At 35.5% G+C, this 27,372-nt stretch overlaps 1 protein-coding gene across 3 annotated transcripts in view; it reads right to left on the reverse strand.

Moving 5' to 3' along the window:
• Positions 1-27,372, reverse strand: part of PDE4D (phosphodiesterase 4D) — a 395,151-nt gene that overhangs the window by 258,293 nt on the left and 109,486 nt on the right. Inside the window, exon 1 of one of the 3 annotated variants that reach the window (XM_085326465.1) lies at positions 22,544-23,686. The exons of the other annotated variants lie outside the window; for them this stretch is intronic. Coding sequence (XP_085182591.1) covers positions 22,544-22,590 — 47 coding nt within the window. The 5' untranslated portion in view covers positions 22,591-23,686. Of the gene's footprint in view, positions 1-22,543; positions 23,687-27,372 lie in introns of those variants that run through there. 3 annotated transcript variants of the gene reach the window in all.

Here is a 27,372-nt window from a genome sequence, read left to right on the forward strand (position 1 = left end):
AAACACAAGGCAGAAGACAACTAACTGGGCAAACAATATTTCTACTGCAAGAATTTTTACAATGACAATAGAAAAAAAAACTAATCTTCATCTCTGCTATCTCAGACTATAATTCTATCCACATCTGAATACAGGCAAATGAAAGACAAAGAACTATAAGGCATCCAAGATTGCCAGAGTTGGTTTTCTCTGACTTTCTCAATAATCTATCCCCAAGAGGATAAACCAAGGTTATGTTAAGGGTCAAAGATGTTTTTTCTGTTTGCATATGACACAATTGCTTTGTTAAAAAGCAAGATCATACATAAGTTCTTCTTATGTAAGAAATTAGTAGTATCTATCAACAGTATGCAGTATTCCATCCCTAAATTTCACAAATCTAAATTTCAGTGAGTAGCCAGCTGAAAAAAACAACAAAAAAAATTAAAATAACATATGCTGTAGGATCCACATTCAAAATGAAAAATGAGGTAGTTCTTCACACAGCAGGTTGTTAAATTTTGGGATTCACTACCAAAGAGTATTTTAGATTAAAAGGTTTACATAGCTTTCAGAGGAGACTGGACAAGTACTTAGGAAATATTTGAGCTGAAAATAATTGGAGGCTGAGGAAGCACTTGTGGGAAGTATCATATTGCATTTTTTCACTTGGACATCTGCTTTTAGCCACTGCTAGAGAGAGAAACCAGTCTAGATGGACTCTTGGTTTGAGCCAGAACAACTCTTTCCATAGCACTGTCTTCACCTCATAAAAATATGCTTGAACTAAAGTAATTTTATTTGGATAAGAGGACAGCTAGCATGATCTAAAGAGTCAGAAAAAAGAAAGTTACATTCCAGACCCCACTACCATTACGCCCTCTGTGAATATTTCTTTCTGTCTGAATTTCCACTTTCACCCTTTCTACTTTCACCTTATTGTGGGGTTGAGATTACTTCCTACTACTAATTTGAACAGTACCTATCATGAAAAAAAATATAAAATTGATTATAGTCTTTGCACTCTATCATAAGAGCAAAAAATAGACAAGCTATTTCTTAAAAACAATGTAATACTACCACAGAAAATGTTTTTGGTCATTCCATGTATCTATCTGTAAATCAGGTAAACAGAAAGTAGTGTTATCAGTTAATTACCTTCTGGAAATACACCTTGATATACACACAGGAAATACAGTTTTCAGATAAAGACTTGTTAAAACAAAATATTCTGGGAAATTAAGGAAAATTAAATAGGCCTACAGCTTTTCCACTATTCCAGAAAAAGGAATGAGAATTTTGGATAATCAGTCATTAGTGTAAATATAAAAATATATTTAAAATCAGATGGTTGTTAATTTCTCTCTAAAACAAAGAAGTGTCCATCACACAACTGGACTATTATTAAACAAAACAGCAGTAGGAGAATTGGAGATCCAAATCTCAATTTTCCTAAGACAAGAGAAAACCTTTTCCTGGCTACTGGAGAATGGATCTTGCTGGTTCAACTTTTTTCTCCCCCAAAAGAAACTCCTAACTCCTATCAGTAGAGGAATCACAACCAAGAAGAACTGGTGTCAAACGTATTAAACAGGATGCCAAGAAGAAAGAAGCTGTGATTTTGAGTATCTCAGAATACTCTTTATATTCAATCTCTGATATATACTSTTTTCTGTAAGCCAACCTGAAAGATTCAGTCCTTTACACCTGCTAATGTCATAGACTTGTAGTACTCTCTACTATAAATACAGCATCAAAATTAGTGTACTAGGTTGACACAATACATATTTCACTATTCCCTCTGAAGGTTCTGTATGACATAAGAAGCTTTGTTATGGTTACCTCCTTTACAATAATGCAAGAATTTTTCAAAAACATACTTGGAAACACATTTTTACGTTATACTGGTACATCTACTCACTTTAGTAGGTTATTTCAATAACAAAATAAAGAAAAGACAGAGCTAAATGTAAAATAAACTTAAAAATAATTACTGCTTTACTGTTCCAATGACTGATGAATGAACAAGATGCTTAATGGAGCACGAAAACCAAAAAGTTCCTTTTGAAGTATTGCATTACATGTTGCTTTTTAATCCTTCCAACAATCACACTTTGTATAGATCCTATCTTACATTCCAACTTAGTGGTACAATAAAGAAGCAGCGAGAGAAAACCATGGTTGATGGAACTGTGCACTCTAATGCATTGCGAGTATGTTACTACCTTTGAGATTTATAGGCCATCTCACCCCCAGTCCCCTCAAATTTTATACACATGTATTTTTAATGCAAATAACTTTAGTCTGTATCTGTTCAAGAAAAACAGAATATGTGAAAGGTTGCTTGCAGCCAAAAGACTAGCTTGAGAAAACATGAGTCTCATCTCTTTAGTTACCAAAATCTGGTTGAGCAAAGAATGTTTCTTTATATAGTTTACAAAGTGATAGGTAGGACGCCCTCACAATGACAGAAGAGGGTTTGCACTTATTTTCTCTAGCTGTTTTTCTGCTTCTCTGCCAATTGCAAAGAGGTCAGAAATATCTGACCAAAACTAATAAATACAGTCTATGGAAAATATTAGAATTATTTCCTTAAATCATATTATACAAGAATGATAAATCATGCAGCTAAATGACAATGAAAATCAAAACCGCATGACTCCACTTTTCCTTGCTTTAGCAGTATCATATACTGCCTTTTAAGGATTCCTGCCATCTATTTCTTGAGAAAAGGATTTATACCATTTTTCCAGAAAACTTTCCAGACAGATCTTCCTACCTCCACTCCAAGAACAATACTGGGATCTAAGGAAATTCAAGCTCCCTATGAGCTTTTGTAGAAGAGTAAGATATTATAATCTAGGTCTATTAATATTCAATGTTTTTTACTGTTTTTGTTTCACGTTTCTAATTCAAAGTAATAGAGGGYACATCAAAGTTAAGTAAAAGCTCCTGTTTTCTCCAAACAATACTTGCTATATGCATAGTTAAGCGATTATAATATTCACCATCAAGCATGATTACCTCTGATTAAAAAAAAATGTATTCTGATCCACAAATCAATTTTGTCTATAATTTGAAATGTGTCCTAAATGAATAGATAACACTGGAGGATTTTGAAGACTCTTAYCTACTGACTCTCATCTTTAAAAAATCAACAGTTTAGAATGAAAATGGAGCCACCCACAAAATCACAACTTTTTAAGTAATCTTCTTAGAGAAAACAATGAAAATGCAAATATTTGGATTAGCATAAAACTCTCAGGTTTGAAATATAAATCTTTTTAAAGCATTAAGGCCATGGAGTGAAACCGGATATATAGATTCATCAAGAATAATTAGTGTATGAAAACAGAGGTCAGTACCACACATCTAATTAACCATTTTTATTGCAAAATATGCAATTTTCATGACTTATGCACAGGCAGGGTGAACAAAAAGCACCTCTCATTAAACAATTATTAAGATTTAATCTGTAAGATTAATAGTTGACACTGAAAAGAATACAAGAAAACAATGTACCTTAAGAACCCCGCTGAAACGCTGATTCAAAGGGGAACAATTGATTAGTAGTTTCAGTGGCATCCAAGTCTTTATTAATGAGATCAGTCCTGCACTTTTAGTAAGTATAATTAATAAAAAGTAATTTTTTATTTTTAATATCTTTTAAAAACATACTTTAAAAATATTCAGACTGCTCCTAAATGAATAAGAATTTGATCTCCAACACTAATTATCCTTTGACAGTGCACATTGCCACACGCAATTTTACACAACTAGCCAGACAGAATTCACACCAAAGAGCTATATCGCATAGTTAATGGCAGAAATGATAAAGAGCTACTATGGTCAAATCTCCATAGTTCCAAAATTTCATCTTTTTTACTTAACTTTCTTAACTTTCAGAGTCTCCTTAGCACACAAAGTTTAGATTTTCTGTACCTTTTCTCTGGAGAAGCCACGCATTSAGATCACAAATATGTGGCAAGCATGTGAAGATATTCTGAGTACATTCCATATTAAGAAAATGTTCAAGCAGTACGGTCCTGCTAATACCATTTTTGAAACTAATGCAATCTGTTGGGTCATCTATTTAAAACTTACGAATGTACACATACACATTTCCTCAAACCCTTTCAGAGTAGATTTAAATGCTTCTTTTACAATTGAACAAGGGCTTTTACATGGCTAAAATGCTTAATTTAAATATAACCCCTTCCTTAGTACAGTTAATGGATCTGCTATGGAAAGGTATGTATAAATATTCCACCGATTCCTATTTATAGCCAATATCCAGTGCTCACATACATAATTTACCTATGAGATAGCCATTCTGTTTGCATAAGGAACAATACAACTAATTTAATATTATTTTTATCAATTTTTCAGCTTAGAACATCTTTTGCAAAATGAAAAAAAAAAAAAAAAGAGAGAGAGAGATTCAATTTTCTTCTTTGAACAGTTTTAGCAGAGCCAGTGAGTAAAATGCAGTAAGCATACTATGGCTCTGATGAGTATGAGTTTTACACCACTGAGATGACTAAGATGAATTCTGAGAACTGGGGTGCTTTGGAGGATTTTCCTGCTATAAAGTGGCAGCTAAAGATTTCAGAGAATCTTTGAGTGCAGCAGCTCGGTGTCTATACACTATTCTTCCTATCCAGGGATACTGTCACTTCCCAACAGAAAGAGTATATGCAGTATTATTTAATAAAATAAAAGCAGCTGTCTAATACAATATCTTTTGTTTCTTCTTCCTACAAGGCAAAACTTCTATTCCCTGGAATTTACTTTGATGTTGAGAAGGCTGCAAACAGCCTACTGATTTTGTGAGATAGCTAAAACATTATAGCTCTGGAATATTACGTTAAATAAAAAGCTAACCAGACACAATATTTAAATTTGCAACCTAAATTTGCACATACACCCTAGCAAAAGACTTGACTTTCAGAGACAGTTAGCAGGCTCAGATCTTTTTGACTTTTGTCCATACTTTCCAAAGTTAGAAACTGATCATTTCATTGGTTCCAAAAATCAATTTCTTTTGCCAGCAAGTGATGATTTATTGTAATTTTGTGCACAAAATAGCTGGGAATTTTTCATTAAGTAATTTTTGTGGGACTGAGGAATGCCGGGGGGAAGGAGGAGGGGGAGATGGGACTTTTTTAAGCTGTCATTTTTTAACCAAAATTTTTCATTGAAATATATTGACTTCATTAGACCAGACTTCGGATAAAAAAAAAATCGTAGTGAAAGCCAAAAATGAAAGACCCTCTCACACACACACATCTTGAGAAGAGGAGGCTAATAATTCGAAAACAATACGTTTCCTTACAAGGTTATTAAGGAACATAAAACAGACTGAATACAGAGAAAATGGGCATTAAACTGAATCATTAAGGCTAAATCCTGCATTCAGAGCAGTAGAGCTGCACGCTGCTTTTGCAGTTCTGACGTACAATKTGTTAGGCAAACACGGGAAAACCAAAGTCATTCTTTCCAATTCTCCCCCACCCGTCTCAGCAAGGAATGAGCGGCCCTTTCAGTGGCAATRCATCTATATCAGCTTAGAAAGAAAAAAAAACACATGCCAAAGACCTGACCATCACCATGTAAGCAATCATTAGGAAAAAAGAAGGGGGAAGGCAATGTGAAATGCTAACACTACACAATACTTACTCATATTATATTTATAAACCAAAACTCACATAAAAAGTCTTAGGATGAAGCAGCAGAAATCCGAGTTGCCGAATCAAGAGCTGCCAAGAACCACTGATCAGATCCCGTCACAGTTTTCAAAGTCACTTAAGTACGCCATTTGAGAACTCTCGCACAGGTTTTCACTGCCGCCATGAGAAATGAAAGAGTTATATACATGGGCGAATTACTTTTGATCAAAGAAAAAAATCACCAGGCGTACAGTGGCTTTTTGTTCCTACAATTAAAGCACTTTGTCATCTTTTGAGTTAGTTTCCCTCCACAAAAGTCTATCAGTGCCAGTAACTGCTTCACGATGCTCCTGTGGCGTGTTTTTTAAACAGCGGCACAATCTTCTAGTTACTCAAGTTTGCTAGTTGTTAGAATCTTGCAGGAGTTTAAGGAACTTCCTGGATAACGATCCAGGATCCATCTAGTTCCCATAACGAGCCACCTAGCTCCTTTCAGGACCTGAGCAAGCCCCACCTTAGGACTGCCTTGATCTGCTGTGTTTTCACTGTACCACTACTTTTCAAAACCTACAGATCAGAACGCTGTTTCTAATATCCACTCAAAATGAATTCATGTCCACTATGAATGTGTGAAAAAGTAAAAAGCATTTACCCCGGAACATTTACTTATGCTTATATTGCTTGGAGCAATGAAGTCTTTTATCTCGTCTGCAGAGATCCGTGAAGTTATTGTGTAGTTAATTTGATCAATAGTGTTAAATTATTTTTATGAGATTTCTTTGCCTCTGCTGTTTTTGCCTGACTGTGATGACAATACAGGCCCTTGTTTATCAAAACAGTTTTTTTCTGAAGATCTGCACATGATTCTCCTTTTAATAGGATGTGAATGTCAAGGCCGAAGGGCTAAATCATGACGCAGCAGAAGGGAAGTCTAATGGCGCTGGAACAGGTGTCCGACACGTTGCAAAGTTAAAGATATCATTAGAAATAGAGAAAGGAGAAGAGCACATGGATGCCTAATAGCAATAGCAGTAACATTAGTAGGAATAATAGCTGCTGACGTTTCAATGAAATTAGCTACAGAAGAGCTGGCTTATGAGGTACTGAAATAGTACTAAGAGAACTCAGAACTGACCTATTAAAAGCTGACCTATTAATCACATATAGAGCTGAACAGCTCTACCGGGGACTAAAAGCCTGCTGCTTCTCACCGATGAGTGTTAACTCAGAAAAGACTCTCTAATATTTATAGTCATAGTCTACTGCAGAACTAGGGTACCAGAGAGGAAAATCAGCAAATAAGAATTCCAAAGCAAGCACTAAGGAAATTAGTAATCCTAATTGAGAAAAATCCAACAAGAAAAACAGGTAATAGTTTTGCTAACTTATCATTGCTGGAAAAGTTTTTCTCAAGAATCCACTGCCCCTAAAAAATTAAAGATAGAAACTTCTTTATTAGATCTCAGCAACATTCATCACATATTATTGTATGTATTAGTATCAGAGTTCTACAGCATTTACAGCAACATTTGCAGCAAGAATAATATAGGAAAAACACTGCAGCAGTAACAGCTTCCTATCACTATATAATACTATATATCACTTTCTGTATCACTAAAAAAGTATTGAAAATAATGAACAGGAAAAATGAAATTAAATGCAAATAAGCAATAACTGTACCAAATATTACTAAATAAACAAAAAAAGTGAGAGTATTTCTTAAATACACTACAAATTGTATGCTTGGGAATGTATATGGATGTTATTGAACAAACATCTTTTAAAATGTTAATTCTATTCTTTGTTTGCAGTGAGAAAAGGCAGAAACATTCTAAGATATTGTCAAATACACAAGCTAAAGCAAAAGAGAAACTATTTATATAATTGAATGAGGTAGACGAAATCTAGCATTTCTGTCACTACATTTCAGATGTTACACTGACGCTCCTGACAGAATATGCACAAAGAAACTAAAATGATATAAAATTTCACCCAAATAAAAGCTATGAATAATTTAAGAGAAAATTAGGCTGTCAGTAAAGATGTCAACTTGGTTTTTAAATTAAGAAGAGATTGGTAGTATCTGTTCAGCATGTTACACAAAAAGCCTAATATACTTATTTCAATTACTTATTTTATTAGAAAACACGAGAAAACAGAAAAGTGAGAGGAAGATGTGTTTTGTCCCAGCATACTGTAAACAGTACTGGAATTTCTGAACAGAAATTATAAAATTATTAGATCAGTGATCCACAGATATTAACCATATTGCATACTTTTTATTTTATTTAATAGATTATTATATTTTCAGTATTTTATAGAGCTATTACATAATAGATCAGGTTGAAAATATTCAGATTATGTAGTCAGCCAGCACAGCTAAATTCAAAACTGTCGAAGTTATATTCAGTTGTAGAACCTAATTGTGCCTCTTTGTGTACTAGTTTTATGATCCATGAGACATGAATCCTGTAGAAAAACAGTAAGTATTAAAATATTTTACTACAATGTGAGAGGGAAAGTGCAGAAGTTTGCAAATAACCGCTCAAATAACTAGATTTTTGATTTAGCTACCTAATTTWAAAAAATTAGAAATAAATTTGGTTTACTCATAGATTATTTTTAATATGTTTTTCTCAACATGGAAGTTACTGCTATGGGCACCATGTTTTATTAAACAGCTGTGCCCATGCTTCAGTAGGATYTAGATTTAACTCTTACTGGCAGGCTGCGCTATTGACCCAGAACTACTGTGGGAATATTCTATGCAAAACAGAACAGCTCAGAAAAAAGGGCAAAAACAAAGGAACATCAGATTACTGCATAGCCTAGTGTTTGGTGCACTCTACAGGACTATGGGATGGGGGGAAACTTCAACATAGGTCTCTTCATCCTAGGTGAGCTTTTAGGTAAAGAGGATGCCTTAAAACCGTAGTCTCTAATATGGACTTGGTAGACTATTCCAACACAGAATCTCTTCTTCCTCCTACCCGTCACCTTTTCACAAGCTCACAGAGTTCACAGAATCAGCAAGGTTGGAAGGGACCTCTGGAGATTATCTAGTCCAACCTCCCAAAGATTTCCTGGTGCTTGTTCCACTGAGGCTTGAACCCAGGACCTTGAAACTATTCACACAATTTTCACTAAATGTACTACTTGTTTTGACTGAAGGCACATTTTCAGAGAATACACTGTCCTCTGCAATTAAGTAGGGCAACTTGGTACAAGTTTTCCACAGGTATAAGTCAATTTTCAACTGGTTAAGTGACTTTGCGAACATTTTCCTAGATCTGTGATTCGATGAATAAACTGCTTTGATGATGGTTGCTTCAATCTCTGTTCCTTCATTTTAGTCATTTTAAAAATAGTAAGATGATCACTATTAAAATATTTTCATATAGGTAAATAATGAATAATTATTTTAAAAGAACAATAATGAAATTGGAAAAAGAACCCCAAAAGTTGGCAAAGATAATTTAATATAAGTATAAACATTACCTTTATATATTTTTATATATAATTTRTATTACAGACACAATACAGGAATTATTTAAAATATAATTAATTGCATCTCTAAAACAATTCTATTTGTTCCTTGTTACTACTAAATTTAGCCCTTGGAAGTGAAAGATGCTATTTCTTGATAGTAGCTACAGCCAAATATAGCAAACCCCACAGAACATGGTACAACCACGGCACAACATTGCAATCAAGCTGGAGTTATCTTTCCGAAAGATATCCAAACAGAAACTCCTAAGCTGGCAAAGAATGTAGCAAAACAAATTCTACACCAGAAGAAACCGAAAAGGAGAAGAAACATTCTGGGCAACGTAATCCAGTCCCCCTGCTGTCACAGGTTCCATATCATACCACCCTTTTCACAACCATTTTTAGTATGCAACAATGAATTACTTCCATACTTTCTTCCAATATGCTATTGGAAAGTTGTTCCAGAGCCTCCCTTGTCTATTAGAGTTTAAGGGTACTCTAATTTCCAGCCTAAAGGTCCTGGAAGCCAACTATAAACCCACTGATTTGTCCTGTTTTGCAACATGGCTCTCTATCATCAAAATAATAATAGAAAAAATGATGCAAAGCAAGATCAGCTGTAGCTAAATCTGCCTAGCAGATGTTGGTTTAACTTGTTCTTAAAAYGCTGCAATGATAAAGAATCCACAAGCATGACACTGCTCTTCCCATCTGAATCATATTTATATAAAGAACAGCTTTCCTAGCATTCATTTCTTAACAAGAAACTCTTAGAATCTGCAGCCTATTCTCTTCCATCACTACAGGTTCATATCTAGAATGACATTCTCTGATATTTGGCATTTAAATTCACAGGACATAAGAAATTCTAATGTTCAGTAACTGAAAACCTATGCAAAGTAACAAATATAATGCTGGGTGCACAATATTCTCTGTAAGATTCTTTTCTTTTAATTCCCCGTCCTAACTTCCAATATAAACAAACAAAAATTCAATTAAATAAAATATTTTTCTCCTGAAAATAAAATTGTATCTATGCCTACTATTATTCCAGACTATAAAAGTCTGCACATAAAAGCCTTGGCCCTTGCTTCATAAAGGTCTATACCTACCTTTCATATACAATGCCACAAAAGATTCAGAAATTAGACAAAATGTCTTCCTTATTGTTTTAGACATGCAAGAATATTTGCTCTTTCTTCAAGATATTCCCTAACAAACATTAATGACTGCTCAAATTTACATGGATAAGAGTACAGTGAAATCAAAGTCTCTTTTGATATCAGGGATATAACACCTCTTAAAGCCTGTAGTGGTGACTGTTATTAATGCAAATCCCATTCCAACTGCATTGATGTCCTCAACTTATGTTCATGAAAGCTATAACTGATGCATCTTGAATAACTCAGTTTTCTTAAAGAATAAGAACACTGATGAGTAGGTAGRAAAGAGAAACAATTCTTAGAAATTTAAATATGCTCCCAATTATCTAATTCTATGCTATCTATAACTGTCAGTTAAAATACTGASTATATTTTTAATAAGGAAAATATTATGACACTATGGTTGATGGAGTTTTAAAGGGGTTTTTGGCACTTTCCAAATCCCTGCAGTTATCTACACAACTGATAACGGCAAAGAATAGCACAGTTGGAATAGCCAACAGCCAACTCTTTCTCAAGAGTTCACAGGCCTCTTAAAGACTAATTAGGCAAGATTTAAATGAAGTGCTTTYGAAAATATTCAGAATAAGATGTTAATAGATGGAAATGCTTGGCTAACACAGCTACTGGTTTATTATAAATGCATGTTCCATTCCATTCCATCCACACTTCTGACCTCAGCATGTCTGCATAGGTGATTCCTTCACTTCACTGTTTCTACATTCACACGGATATAACAGATTTCACTGACCTCATTTTCAAAATAAACCTGAATTTCAATAACAAGCGGTTCGATGAAGAGTGCGAAGCGTAGCCAGTGCCCCTTTCACCGTGACCCAGCCTGCACATGCTCTGTTTGAGGGTGAAGAGGCAACAAGTCTTGCAGGGGTTTTACCTGCTCCCCAGGAGCTGAATAACTCGGACATAGAAATCCCTTCCTAATGGATAGCACAACCTGAGGTCCCTTTCCCACCAATGCCAGTCTCTAAGAACCTTGTCAGAACTTGCTATTTTTAAACTCCTATCATCCCCTCAAATTTGGCTGAAATCAGAAAACAAGTTCAGAAGTTACAATGCGGGGGACAGTGACAGATGAGTATGATCATGTAAGTGTCATTTTCTAGAGAAACCAGTTTAAAAAAAAAACAAACAAACAAAAAAAAAAACGGTAATATTACATATGAGTTTTTCCTGACCAGTGTTCTGCCTCTGTTCTCTCTACTCATACTGAGTAAAATACTTGTGAATATATTGCCGGTAAGTGAAGTTTCTAGAAAGTGATGAACTGAAACTTATGGTCACAAGTATGCTTAGGCATTTCATATTTTTYATGTATCAAAATCTTTATTAAAAAAAACTTCATAATGGATTGGAGTAATCTGAAAAAAATCCCGAAACAAAAAAACATGAGGTTATTACCCCTTATCTTTTTTTTCCTTAGTGAACTTCTACAGACATCAGCACCTATCTGATCAGATCTTTTCTAAATATAGTTCTGAAGGAATATCCTGAAATTACAAAGGTATCTTGAAACATTTCAGAAAGTGGATTCATTTTGCCTCTCAGAAAAAACAGACTGTTGACACTGTATGATTATTCAGATAAGGGCCTGAGTATCTGATCTTACTGTATCTTTTAGGACTGTGCATGCTGATGGTTCAAAAATTATGTTATTCAAAACTCTTAAAACTTTTACTCATATTTGCTTTCCAGAGACTAAGCAATACACTAAATCTTCTTCTCTAAAATCCTTCTTCTACTTTATGGAACGAGTGAGCCTCTCGCTGGGACAGTCCCTACCTTATTATGACTTAATCTCTGATTGCTGCTCAGCTGCCATAAATAGCCATACATTAGCTCAGCTGCAGCTCAGCATGTCTATACCTTTCTGTGACGGTGATATTTCCAGTGGCAGTTACTTCACCACAAGCCATATCCACTTGCAAATGGCAATGCTGCAGGAACAAATATGATAGGTTGTGATGATTATACAGCACTTGAGATTCTAGCCTTGCTGAAGATGCTGTTTATGATATAACTCACCAACATATTATGCAATAATTTAAACACCACAGCATGTAAAGCTTCAAAATGTTTCCTATATAGATAACCAACCCGGCACCCTAACTGCCCTTTTGTCCAGCTATAACTTCCTAACAAGTGAAGATGGTCTAATGTCTCATACTAATCCCCCCCTGAAAATTCTCACATTTTTTAAAATGGTAATTTCAATATTTGTTAGTCAGATAGCCCAAATGCTCTTGCATTTGAAGTGGCAAGAGAAAAACAGTCTTCAGCTATTTTCCTTCTCTGGAGGACTCCCAGGATTATTATACTTTCATAGCACAGGTCTGGTAGGGATATTCCCTTTAGAAGGCAGACACCACTTTCTATGGTAATTATCCAAAGGGCTTAAATTCTTTAGGGAGAACTGTTTAGCTGCACAGTGGAACTGCTTTACTTTTGCTCRGAAGAACACTCTGAGGCCACTTATCACCAAAATCGCAAATGGCAATAGTGAAGGAAAAGGTATTTGCAAGCTGGTAACCTTCACTGAAGCTTCATTTCAGGATTTTTGCATTAGAGGGCAGTTAAGAAAACTCTGCTCTCTCATAACATTAGAGAAAATTGGCAAGAATCTGGAAGGCTTGAATGGATACAAAAGAATAAATGGATAAAGACCCAGGTAGTTCTTAGCTTTAAATGAAATACGTTTTTCTGTGTGACACTGAGTGGCACTCAAGGAGGTATATATAATTTTCCCAGATATAATGTCTTCTTACCTCAATTCTCTAAGTACAGGATGGTAAAAAAAAGATCATTTTTAGTTCACCATATCTGTTTAGCACATGAGCTCCTTGGAAAGTGACTCACATTTCTATCATCACCTTTGGTGCTTATTATCATAGTTTCTTTGTTTTATTTGGAGCCTATAGTTTCCAGTAGAATATAAGTTACCATAAAGCTGAAGTAATAGGATGCCAGATGAAAAAAAGTTTCATATAGCATGACATACAGGGGTGTCAAGTACAGTGCAGGAAAACGAAATAGTATGGCTAAATTGGAAGGTTTCTAAATGTTCAGACCCACTATTTACAAATTCAAAGTGTGAGGAAAAACAAAGCACAGGAGATAATAGCAGTTACAGGTCAGCATTGTTGAGGCAGATCTGGCATGGGMTCTATTGCAGGAAGTGATACATACTACTTAGGCAGAAACAGTGGAGTAACAGATTTCAGGAAGGTGCTGGGAAATCCTGAATCTTCCATGAGTTGAAATACATAGGATAAAAACTTCCTGAGTTTAAGAATTAAATAAAACATCTGTGGTTGAATGTCTAAATTTTTATTTAGATGGCAGAATATAAATAAGTCAATGAATGGATGCTAATCTAATGCAAAGCTGAACATATTAAATACTCACATAGATTTTTTTACAATATAAAGCTTTACTTTATAGTAAAGAAGAAGCTTGCTATGTCTATTATGATTTCACAATATACTAAATCCAACCTACTAAAATTGCATGGCAGCAGGTTTTTTTGTCATATACTTGTGTATTTTAGTTTTTGTTAAACTTGGCTTCACCAATATTTCTGAATGTATTTGGGTATTGAATATGACAGGATGCACATTCCTCTGTCTGAAACTCTGAGAGCAGGTTTTGATGACATGCTTCATTCCTTTTTCACTTTAACACAACAAAAGATGAATTATCTAAAGGACTAGTATCAGAAAATAAATTCTTCTTAAATCCACACACTATGAAAACAGAATCTCACAAACGGTTTCAGATGCATAAAGACCTTAGACCTAGATGTGTTAGTATAACTTTCAATTAATAATTGCTAAAAATTTTAAGTATAGATAATAATGGCCAGACTCACTCAATCATTTTTTCCCTCAGCTAAAGCAGCATTCAGAAACAAATGTGTGGCTAACCTGCTGGTATTTAACATGCCTCAGGTATTTAACTGCAAGCTAATGAAAATAAAACTGTTATTAACCATTTGATAGCTAAAATCTACTYACTTCCCTGAAGTCATTATTTGCCAAAGAAGAGTATAGTTGGGCACAAAAGATAAATGATAATACGATCAATGATAAATCAACTATTGAAAAAATTGAAAAAATTCTTCCCTAGGACTCACACACTCATGCCATTGTTGTACAAAAACTTTCACTGATGCTTCTACTGACAGTAATCAGAAAGGCTATTTCACCTTAAAGGTCTTGTCCAATTCTGAATCCACAAGGCACATTACAAATATTTTTTCAGTTAAAAGGAAGTTAGACTGTGAAAATTTTGAATTACTTTGAATAACTCAGAGCACACTGACATCACTAGAAAAGAAATTACTCTTAAAAATAATGGCTATAAATCTCATTCTTTAAAATTTGTTCCAATAAACTGGTAAAGAAAAATAAAATCAATAATAGTAAGGAAGAGATATGAAAGAAATACACTATAAAAAGTTATGATACAAGGACAAAACATGAAATACCTTTTTTCTTAGAATGATCTAAAGACCACGTCATTATGCAGTAYGTCATTATGCAGCAATGAGCATAGAATTTCACCAAATAACTCCTGTGTCAAGCCCAACAGCTTCTGGAGAACACAACACCTTTCTGCTGGAGTTACATCCATATGATGAACATAGTTAACTGATCTAATACTTAATACTTAATTATTCACACTCTTAAAAATGTGTCTATTTTCAAGATTAAATATCAAAGACCATTTGTTAGTGAGTWTAATTAATAATTTGATAAGCACTTTACAAGAATCATAAAATCAAGAGCTMTATTTCATTTCAGATGGGAAGAGCTAGATCATCACTTTCAATCTCAGCAAGAATTATCCGTCTTCCTGAAGGGGACAAGCTGTCATCTTTCATATCAGAATAATGCAATTAAAATAAGACCAAATAATTTTGCAATAAGAAATAATATAATCTAAAGCAGTTGTTTCAGATAATTGAGAATAGGAAGCCATGTCACTTTAGAAAAGAAACAGAAACTTCCATTGTTGAATAATATCACAAAGTAAAATTTAATGTTGTGAGATAATAGGAAAAGAGACCTTCCTTTTGAGAAGAGATTAACTAAACTACATAAACAAACTAAAGGAAATATAGTTCCCTTTGAACAGCTGAATTTGAGTACTCAAGAATATTCAGTACCATTGTAGCTTTCCAGTGTTTGAATGTTATTAATATTCAGGTATTCTTTTAAAGACTTCTCAGTAGAAAGAGAATTGCCGCTTAAATAAGGCAAAATGTTTTCCATACTACTAATTAGAAACAGTAACGCATTCTCAAGGTAATTCATGAATATGAACTTAACTATTTTTAAAAGTAGTACAGAAATATACATCTCTCCCTTCTATTAATATTCTTACATGTAGATGTACCTTAGATACAGCATTAGGATATAAATGGATGAGCTGCATTAAAAAGTCACCACTTTCCTATGCAAAATTGTTCAGTGCTTTTTCAGGCATTGTACATGGTTCCATCCTCTGCTTTGAAATTTTGAATTTTGCATATTCCATTTTGCTAACTCCAAGGAGTGAGTCATACAAGGAATATTATTCCATTTATTACAAGCAACTAACCAATAGCTTTTACTGGAAATATTGCTGTCTCCTTTCTGGTTAACATAAAAATTACATTAGATCATTCTGTTATTATCAAAGAGTTAATCCAGTCGTATAAAAATATGTCATGTGTTCAGTTCAGATTTCAGCAGGCAATACTGCAGTCTAATTAAATTTCACATTAAGAGTGTACAAGTAAAACCTAATTGTTTATATTTTAACGTGAGCATAGTATAATAAACTGTAAATTACATGTTTTCCAAGGTTCTTTAGTTTTGTATTTGTGAGCTTGTAACATTTCCAGTAGTTCTCTCCCCTCACCCCTACTCTCCTCCCCTCCTTGCCCAGCTATGCTATGCTGGAAAGATCAAACAAAACAGTAAATCTTCATATATAMATCTGGACAATTCTTTGCTTATGTCTCCAAATGCTAAAGAACGTGGATTTCAAGCAAACATGCTAATTTCTCATAWTATTATTACTTTCCCCAATAATAACCGATTTCCCATCCTCAGGTGACCTACTCTATGAAAGAAAAAACATATTCATTTAACTCAGGCCAAACTGTTTAGAAAAAAATATGAGTATCCACAAATCTACTTGCAAAATACTTTGCAAATAAATCAATATCATTTATATGCAATATTTAATAAAAATGTTTAATCTAATATTATTAAAATGAGCTTTTTCTTCATTATTAAACCACTGTTTAAGAGGTAGAGCTGTAGGGTAATTTTTGCTGAGTCAAAATGCAGGTACAGCTTAGTTCTAGCCCRGGCAGAAGAGAAGGTAGCTCTCTGTGACCAGATAAGAATAAAAATATTGCAGAGAAATCGCATTAACTGTCAAGAGAGATTTTTTTTATAAGCAAAATGGGCTTAAATTTGGTTTCTATTATTGTGACTTGAGTTACCAAGAAAGCCAAAATCCAGGAAGGTGCAAGCCTGGATTATGTGCAGTGTTCATACTTTATTCAGAGAAAGCAGGACATTCTGCTCATTTGTAAAATTCTTCAAGAAATAATTTGACACTACCTGGGCCTGAAAATTACTAGTAAAAGAGGGCTATATGCACTGCAACCTACAGTCAAAACTCATCTGTTAGGTATTGTGTTGACTAGCCATCATTCAGATAAGTAAAGCAAAGTATGTTGAATATTTCCATGGGTGACCCTAAAAAAGTTGACGCAATTTGGAATATGGCAGTTATGCTTCCAGATAATTTTGATGCATATACACAAAGTTGGCATGTGGCTATAAAGAACTACACTAAATTACTTACAGCAATATTCTCTATATATCTGTATCTATATGTATGTATATATAGGTGTAAATGTATATTATAAGTACATAAGCATAATATATATAAAAATATATAAGCACAAAAATGGGATAGAAACCTACTGTGCTATACTCCTGCTGAAGGAGAGTGCTTCAGTGTGCTTTCAGTCCAAATTAAYAAAACAAGTAGTGAACCAAAGGGAAGAAATATAAAATAAAAACTCCATTTGCAGATGATACACTGAGGACAGAAGCGCAAAAGGCAGACCTTGGCAGAGCCTGCAGCAGACTTCCACCCACGGCCTTAATTGAAAAACTGTCATTCCAGATTCTTTCTTGCACATTGGAAATACTACATTTTGAAGATGCAAAACTGTAGTTCAAGTAGTTTGCAAAAATATGAAGATGAATGGACAGTTTAAGTGATCTGCATATTTTGGAACAAGAAATTAAAATGCAAACAGGACAGTCCTCTGTCTGGAACAACCAAATTGAGCAACCACACAATTTGCATGAGCTCATTTGCCTAAACACCTTTCCTGCATAGGATTTTGCATGTAAAAGCATCACAACTGCTGTGTGGAAGACTATACTGTATTTCAGTGGTGAGGGATGTCATGTATTTGTACACACAGATACATAACTAACCTACACATGTGAAGTGCTGTCAGACTCAGGTAGCTAGTATTGTGGCTTGAGGAAGGCATTACAGAAACTAAACGGATTGTTAATACAAATTATAAGCAAATAAATCTTTGCCCTAATTGCAAAGGATAGAAAAAATTTAATCTGTTCACTGACATTCAATCTGCTGAATAGTAGTTAGTTGCCACTGGACAGATAAGGCTTTTGAAATCTAAAGGAAAGGACAACATACTCCTTAAAATGATAGCCATGATAGCCACCTACTTTTTGTTTAATTCAGCATGTAAATCTTACTGTGTTGATCCTAACTTGAGCAATAAAATTCAACAATGGCTGAGGAAAAATAACATCTATTATTCAGCATAAGGAAACAAGAGAATAAGGTGACCTTTCATATTTAGCAGTACTATGAAAATCTACTGGCAACAGAGGATTACACAAACTTCTTTGGCTTTAAGATGATTTCTTCTCAATTTAACAAATCCTGAATTTTTCTTGGAAATTCAGTTGCAGATTCAGATTTCCAAAAGATGAATTAAGATATTCCACAATAGTTTGAAGATTAATGTCTGAATTCTAAAATGTCTAAAGACTAGTTAAATATTGTGCTGAAATGCAGTTCAGGAAAAAGCCTTCTTCCACTAAAAAACATACAAAATCCTTTGGAACAAACAAATGAGTAAATACCTGGGTGACGCACTTCATTCCGGTTTCTGTTATAGACAGGAGTCATGACGAGAAGAGATATGACTCTCATATAGTGTTTGTCAGACCCAGTTCCCAGAGATTCTTTAGAGAGCTGAAGACTCAACATGCCCTAAGATCATACCCAAAGTTTATTTCATGCACTAGCAGAGATCTCTTCTTTTTCTTTCATTTTTCTTCCCAGTTACATTTTGTTCTATTCTCACAAAATGGAAGAATCTCTGTAACACTGAACAGCTGAACTACTCTGGCTGAAAGATATGGGGGGAGGTCTATAAAACGGACAAATAAACAGTTTGATATCTTTATACAGTAATGGAGAAACCAGAAGACAGAACCTTATYAAAAATTGCATTAATACAGGGATTGACTAAGGTGCTTTTCATAAGCTAGTTAGTCATCAAATTAGTCTGAAGCAAAGGATAACATGCAACCAATGCATCCACATCATTTTGCATTAGATGAAATATGTAGAACACTAATGATCAAATGAAGTACAATATTGTGAGATTAAAAAGAAATGAGAAAGGACTTTTTTCTTTATTTTGTGGCTTGGTATCCAAATTAAAATCCATTTGATCTCAATAGTAAAAAAGTTGGCAGAAAAGGTTCAGTCATAGGTTATCCTTTTCAAATTGAAAAGTTAGTGTGTTCACCTGTAGATTAATTTCCAGTCTTTACCAGTTTAGAGATAGATATTCTTTAATACAGGTGCTCACCTCTCCTATTTTTCCTATGGCAAAACTAAGAAAATATGTACAATATTTGTTTATCCAATTAGGCAAGCCAGTACTGAACATCATGATTATCTTCATTTGGTTTGGCATCAAAAAGGCAGATAAAGTGTAATGGAAAGGAAAASTAGGTTATACAGTCTGACAGTAAATGTTTCTAAAATTGTTTTCAGTGTGAACGGCAGTAAACTGCATGTTGTTAATACATAATTAGTTATGTAGTATCTAACATAGTAAGTAGTTACAACATCCTATTCCTCCTTTAATATCATCATAAATGTTTCTCACTATTGCTAGGACTCACTTTATCCTCACCCGGGACACCACTTGCCCAACCACTGAACCTTTCTAATCCTATGTACTTGGCATTTGCTTTTACAATATGTGCTATTTAAAACAGCGGTTGGTAACTCTTTTTCTTTGTCTACTACAGAATCACTGCTGATATATTCCTTCAAAATCCATTCAGAACAGAGCTACCCCACCTCTCCAAGACAATTTTGATGCCACTTGTCCTGGCAGGGAACATAAATATTTTGTAGCTGTTTTTTGCTAGTAATCAATGTTTTGCTAGTAGTCATTTAGGACCTATTACCAACAGGGTCTTCAGATTCTGGAATTCTCACTACATTTCTGCACGCTTGCGGGTTCACATTCAAACCCTTCTCTCAAGGCGGTCAGATTTTGCCCGTTCTTTCCGCAAACCCACATACTGGACCAAATACACAAAAAGAGATCCACCACCTTGACTCATATCACACACTGTTAAAGTCCCAGGGCTTTGGAACGTAAAGTTTGTACAACAAATTCAGTTTCAAAAGGCTTCATTTTTTATCCTTCCCCCTTCTTCTCCATAATCCATGTGAGAAAAGCAGTAACTATCCCATGAAGGCATAGCGCAGGCTTACATGGATTAAAACAATGTCTAAGGTATAGAAAGTTATTAGCCCTTCTTCTGAAATACGTCTTGGTTCTGCAAAAAAAGGCTACAACCATTATATGTTATTAAAAATAATATGATGCTGACCACAAAACACCTTTAATGTGTTGTATCAGCATTGGGGAAAGTTCTTAATCCACTAATATTCATATTAAACAAACACAAAAATAATTGGATCCCAAGAAGGATATCTATTCCTTTATCTTCGTTATCATCCTCTAATGGACATCTGAAAGTAGCACAAGGTGAGGTTTATACATACAGAATACTTTTCTGTGTGCCAACCCCAATTCACAATCAAAAAGCCTGGCATGCCTCATGGGCAACACATAATTTGTGAAAGTTCAGAATTTAAAAAACTGACTGGCAGCTTAAAACTTGGAGACCCATAAATGCTGCTTACAGACCTACCGTAGCATGAATAAGCAAATTTGCCAATTCTGTGAGTGTTCAGATGAACAACAGGGTGCTATAAACATTTTGACACTAAATTAAGGTCTAGGATTAAGCAAGCGCAAATGTATGCATGGCAAAGTTTGATTCTGTTAAAATACTAAAYGTAGATCATGTAATAATCTCCATACATTTTCACAGCAATCACTTTTCTGCCACAGTTGCTCCTGGACTCCCAGTCTGTGGCAAACAGCAAGGGGAGTGGGAAGGAGTACACACGAAAAGCCAACCCCTGCCTTGGAGAGAGGATAAATAAAAACAGTTGGTTTTTCAAAGATCCCTTTCAGCAGGCTTCAAAAAGTGCTGCTTGAAAACCAAGTAGACAGCAAATGAAACCAAGGGGTTAAAACATTCTCAAAATAATCTAAGTTATTAAAAAACAGAAGTAGGCCAAATTCTTGCAAGACAATGGATATGGCTTTCCTGTTAGGTGTGGGCTGCAGTACCCTTTCCAACACACTTTGCTAAATGAACTGCCAGAACAGAATGATGAAATACATTAAAGAACACAGTTATTCCTTTTTATAGGTGATATTGTTTGAAGTTGGCAATAAAAGGCAAAAATTACATAACCAAACTCAAATGGTCTTATGGAAAGGTGGAACAAAAGGCAGTAAAAAAGACAGATACATTAAAAGGAGAGTGTGTCTTCTAATTGTTTATTAAGAAATAAGTAATAACAGAAAACAAGTAGCCAGAGCATCACAACCCCCCCTGCTCCCCCCCCATAATCTGGCAGCCTGCTCTCCGGCCCGGCCATTGGTTCTCCACTGAGGAGCTGGGTGTCTCCGACAAATGACACTCAGCTGACGCTAGTGGTGGTGCTGCCAGGCACCAGGTTCTCAATTCTATACTGTTATTCTTAAATACAACTTTGAAACRCCATAAAAAGAACTTGGCTTCAAGAACTTAGCTAACACACTTCCCAGGGAAAATTCTGTCTCACATCTTTCTGCAAATGAGTAATACATACAAGCTAGTATACACTAAGGGCAAATCTGTCAAACAAACATGCATTCTGAAGCAAATCCGTCAACTTAAGCGCAAATTGTGGTAAATGGGCTTCCCAAATGTCCTTACTTTTAATATTTTAAAAGACTCAGTATGTACCCAAAGAGCAAAAGTTTTGCGTGAAAGTATTTTTCCTTAGCTAAGGTTCATTAAACACTTATCAAGACATAAATTCCAACATAAGGAGCATGACATGATGCAACAACCACTGGTAGAATTTATAAGCAAGTCACTGTAATACATCGTGAAGAAGTTACAGAGAAAGATTGCTCAGTGAACAAGAACTATAGCTGTCTGTGATTTAAAGAGGAAACAGATGTTTTAATGATGATAAAGGGATTTTAATTCTATGTGATTGTCTTCCAAACAGCCTCATTTGAAAACCTACCATACAAATGTGTTCATTAAATATTACTGAATTATCATATGAATGAGCATTTTTTTCCTGTTTTCACATCATTTGAATGCAAATAAATAAATAAATAAATTACATGACAAAGAATGCAGTATCATATGGAGAAAATAAGTCTTCATTTCCTTCAAGTAATGCTGAGAAAGCTCTGCAAAGAAGTGCTTCTTTTCATACAGAAAGAGAATATATCTCCCTGCTCAAAAGCCTTTTATCATATGAATAATAAAACACGAGCACAATAATATTATTTTTATGACTTGCCTGTTTKGTAGAGACAAAGGAGTAACAAACTTGTATTACTTCATCAGCATTCTCTCTGTTAGATTTTCATTTTACTCATAGCCCAGTTAGTCCTCATTTGACATTAATGTAGGAAAAAAACTCAGCATCTGGTAGTTGCCACAGTATTTTGCAAACAAGCATTTTGAGTTTAACAATCTGTAATGTGTATTGATTACTCACCATATCCATGAATGCCTTCTAAAGGGGAAATTATTCACATGCATCATGTTCACAGATCTTCCAACATTAGTGTTTTCCTTATCAGACAGCTTTATCTGTTAGGGTATTCACAGATGCATTCCAGAACAATTGCATGAGCAGTTAACAGCAGGGTTTATTGCAAGAATTACTGTAATCCACAAAAATAAAAATTCCCGGGATCTGAAGAAAGACTTATCATAAGGTTTTCTAGGTACTTGTCCATCCATTTATGCCTCACTTGCTACTTAAGAAACATTAAGTTAATCAGTATACAGAAATTGTATGATGATGCCAGCGGTCTGCCTCGATAAAATCCGAGTGCGTTTAATGTGAATTAAAGCATCTTCATATGCAGCATTTTGGAGAGTTGGAAAAGGTTAGTCAAAAAATAGTTTCTTGTCAGCCATGCCAGATCAGCGGTTAGGGGGAAATGTATAACTTCATATTGCTTTGCCATGTTATCCTTCAGAAATGAATATTGCTTTTTCTTCTTTCTTAGACACATATTCATGAGCGATCACTTTAATGCAGTTTTCCAGTTATTACAATCCCAGGGAAGAGGATGATGTTTAATAACCATGTACAACAAAAACAAACTTCTTTCTGAATTTGATTCTGTAGGATTATTTCTTCATCTAAGAAAGAAGGAAGGAAGTATGCTTTTTCTGCTCCATAGGACAGGACTATAATTAGGTACCATCATGAGTGTAAGATCATATCATGATCAAATTCATTTTTGCAGTCTAGCCCCATAATAAGGCTGTCTGCTCCCTTTAAGCAAAATGACTAAGCTATTGATTCTTTCACTGCAGAACCTAGTTCTAGTTTGATGTTATACAGTATRTAAAAACCATGTGCATCCTTTTGTATTTTGCGAAAAGAAAGCGAAGCTTTAAGTCCCGTGTTACCTAAGATTTCTTTCTCTGCTGTCCTTTTTTCCCAATTCAGCTCCCCGACAGTAGTTCTCTCTCCTGAGGCTGTGGTAATATCCTTGGGAAGATTCTTAAGCCCCAGCTAAAAAGATCGTGTATATTTTAAAGCAATGCAGGCAACAGGCTCTTGTTTCCTTGTTGCTGGCAAGAATTTCCAACATACCCCTCGGGATCCTCGTCYGCTCTCCCCGTCTGCCGCTGCTCCCCGGCTCCGTAGCAGCCCAGGACACTTGCAGACTCCGGGGCACTTACTCTGCAGCAGAATGGGCCCCGGCTGCAGCGAGCGCTGCCTGACAGAGGATGTGCTGGCGTCAGGGGGGCCCTCTAGGTGGGTTCTCCTGACACAGCACATCCTGCGCTCCCCGCTCGCAGCCGCGGCCGGCACACGCGAGAGCGGGCTGCCTGCCTCAGCACGGCCACCGCTCCCAGCGCCGCGAGCGAGCCGGCTTCACGGCTCGGCATACAGAAACGAGCCGAAAAAGACACGGGCAGAAACACAGTTTACTGTATGGATTGCTACGGAGATTGAAAAGACTCCTACGTGAGCTGGTATACGTCAATGCTCCCAAGCCACCGTTTACTTACCCTTCTCTGTTTATATGGTTTATACTGCGCTAAGACTTTTTAAACTTCAAATGACCCCCTTCCCTTTTGGGCAGGAAATCCTGCAGTATGGAAGCCAGCTGCAACTTCAGTGGCATTAAAACATGTCATAAAACCGTGTATTTGATTAGGGAGTGGGCRGACTTGGGAGTAACATGATAAGATACTGCACTGCATATTTTTATAGATCCTATTTCCTTAAGCTTCATTCTTTTGCTKTTACAGCTCTGTTCTACAATACCCCAAATTAGCCCTAGTACAGTTGATGTCCTTTTGGAGAGAGAATAAAATATTAAATTACTTGTATGTCATACTGTATGGACAGTGAGTTAATTCAGTAGCAAAAAGTGAACTTGTGTACTGCTGCACACATTTTTACMTTGTATTATTATTGTGTGCATTACATATTACACTTTGAAGACTTGGAGCACCRAAATACATCGGCTTTCACAATCGCTAGCGACATTTATGTCCAGCTCCTCTGTGCAGACGGTTGGGCTTTTCTTTTTTCATTTAAATACAGCCATGACAGAAAACAGATACTGTGAGTTACAAACAATGCGAACGAAAATCAGCCTCTTTTTGTTATAAAACGAAGTATATGATCATCTTCAATAATGATAAATATTCATTATAGCTTTTAAAAGACCACTTAAGCCATTACAACTATTATGATAACAGTTCATGGTTTGTGTAAAAAACAATCCCCTTCTGGTATTCATACGAAAAAATTTTGAAAAGAATATAAACAAAACTGTGACAATATTAAGTTGCATGATTTATTTGAATATTTTCAAACATTACCTCTAAGTAATCCAGTTCTTTACTACTTGTTCTGGATTAGAACCACTYATTATGAAACATTTAGCACACCAAATGCTACACAATCTGCACTATCATTATTATTTCATATTGCACCTACCTAACCATATACTTGCCTGATATCTCTAGGCACTGACGTTTTCAACACTAGATTTACTTAATGCCTTGGACTACCTTGAAAAAGAGAGCTTCTCAACACTGGCCTCACACCTAACATCTGATGTTCACAAGGTAGTTTTTTCAGCATCTGTATGCCCTGAGGAAACCAATCTATCTGACATTCTCTATCTAGTATTTCAGCATTAAATTCAGCACAAAGCATAGCACCTGCTGACTCAACTGGTTTCATTCAAAAGCAGAGTTGCAGGAGGAGGGTAGGCATATATAATATTACTATATAGCATTACATAGCAGCTAGAGAACTCAACCCACACAGTGGAATACACAGTAGATGGGCTTTCAAGAGTAAGGATAAGTTCAAACCAGGGAGCTTAATCATTAAAAAAAATTGTTGACTTCTGAAGTTCTTCCAGTTCAGGCCTGTAACATTTTGCTAGTCAGTTAACTTTGGAAAATGCAGATAACCATTTAAAACCATTTAGTGACACTAGCTTTAGTAGCGTCATCCTTTTGACCTCGTAAGCATTTTGGTGTGGCAGTTCCCTTCCATTTCATAAATTAGTAGTTTAAGCACGATTCCAATTCAAGAAAAAAAAGTAAAAAGAATTYAAAGCAGATTTTTCTTTGATTTCTTGGCTGTGCTGCCAGGACAGGGCTCTGACCATTATAATTTAGACTATAGGAGAGGCTAGTGACACTTCCCCCTTTCTGTTGAATCTTTGCCACATTTAAGGAGCTGGAGAGGGAGAGGGAGCTGGACAGAGAGGGAGAACAAGAGAAAGGGAGCGCGAGAGAGGGAGCCAAAGGGAGCCAGGGGAAGAGAGAGCAGGAGAGAGAGGAAGAGAGAGACAGAGTGAGAGGAAACAGGAGTCCGCACGTGATGCTGGCTGAAACAGAGTAGTCCCAGAGTCCAGGCCCTTCTAGAAGGTCTACTTGTGAATTTTTCATTAAAATTAATTAGATATTGGATAAAATACATAAATAGCAGGAACCAGTTTACAGCACTTCTCCCTTCCAGGTAAATGGTCTCATTGGACTACAGAGTGAGGGTCATTCACCTTTTCTCTCTCCCTCCCTGACAYTGGGAATCGTACAGTCCTGACTGCCCAGTGTAATAGCCATCTGGAAAGAAGTGAAAAGTGGCTGCCATAAATCTTGTTTTTATCAGCTTATTAATAGTGCAAATTGCAAACACCTTTCTTTCCATTCTGTTGTTTGGAGGGTAGAGGAAATAAAGCAAGACTTATTTGTATCTCCATTTCTCAATTTTCACTTACTATTTTTCCTCCCACAGCACCCAGCTTTTCAATTACCAGTGATATCAGAATATGCACTTAAAACTTAATTAACCTCTGTGCTTTTAAACTAAAGTCCTATAGAAGTAATTTCTTCACTCTTTTCAAGAGCAGCAAATGTATCAGTAGATACCAGAGGAAGGGTTTGCCTTGTGGTACTTCTAGTCCAAATAATAGTGCTAAGGGAAAAGTGAGAACTGCTGTTCTAGCAGTGTCATATTTTTAATATAAAATCAATAAAAATAATAGTAATATATAAAATAAATCCTACAGGTCATGAGAAGCAAAGTGCTCCAGGGGGATATTAGAACTATTACAACGGAAGAGTATTCATTTTCTGGTAAGATCAGTTATCAGTTCTGTTTTTGTAAAAAGGGGCAAAAAGTCCTTAAACCAATTGATTGGGTAACAATAAAATAATCTACTGAGCAAAATGTGCGTCCATAAAGGTAAAGCTAATGCTTAAAGTCACGCAGAGGTATGGAAAAGCTAACCCTCAATAACAGTACACAAAATCTCATCAGTGTTAATAGTGACAACGACCTGTGGTAGCTTTCTGGAGACAGCGTGCCCAGTGAGCTAGGAGCCCCGGCAATGAGTTCTGAGCAGGTGTCGACATAAAAAACTTACCATCAAACTTGGTAATTTTGCAAAAAGAATCATAATTCTCTCTAAGAAGTGAATGGCTGCAGAGCCCAAAACATGCTGTCAGTGGCAAAAACAGGTTGTTGAGATCAAGATGAAGGTCTGTGATATGGTCTAACATGAGAAGCATAAGTTGCTAACCTAAATATGCTGCAGGTGTGTAATTTTAATCTTCAAGAGAGACCATTTGATATTGTTCATAAATACAAAAATTCTTCTAAAGGAAAAATATGAAGAAAGGCATGACATCTTTGCATGCATTTTTTTAAACCAGTAAATATCCAATGTAAAGGAAAGAACTGAAAGTTAACCATCACTTAAATACTGGTATTTATACATCCACAGTAATGTCAAAGTACAGTAGCATTACACAGACTCATATGCAGGTGAC

Source organism: Rhea americana, unplaced genomic scaffold (genome assembly GCF_003343005.1).
Source record: "Rhea americana isolate MKP2758 unplaced genomic scaffold, rheAme1 scaffold_13, whole genome shotgun sequence".
Lineage (NCBI taxonomy): Eukaryota > Metazoa > Chordata > Aves > Rheiformes > Rheidae > Rhea > Rhea americana.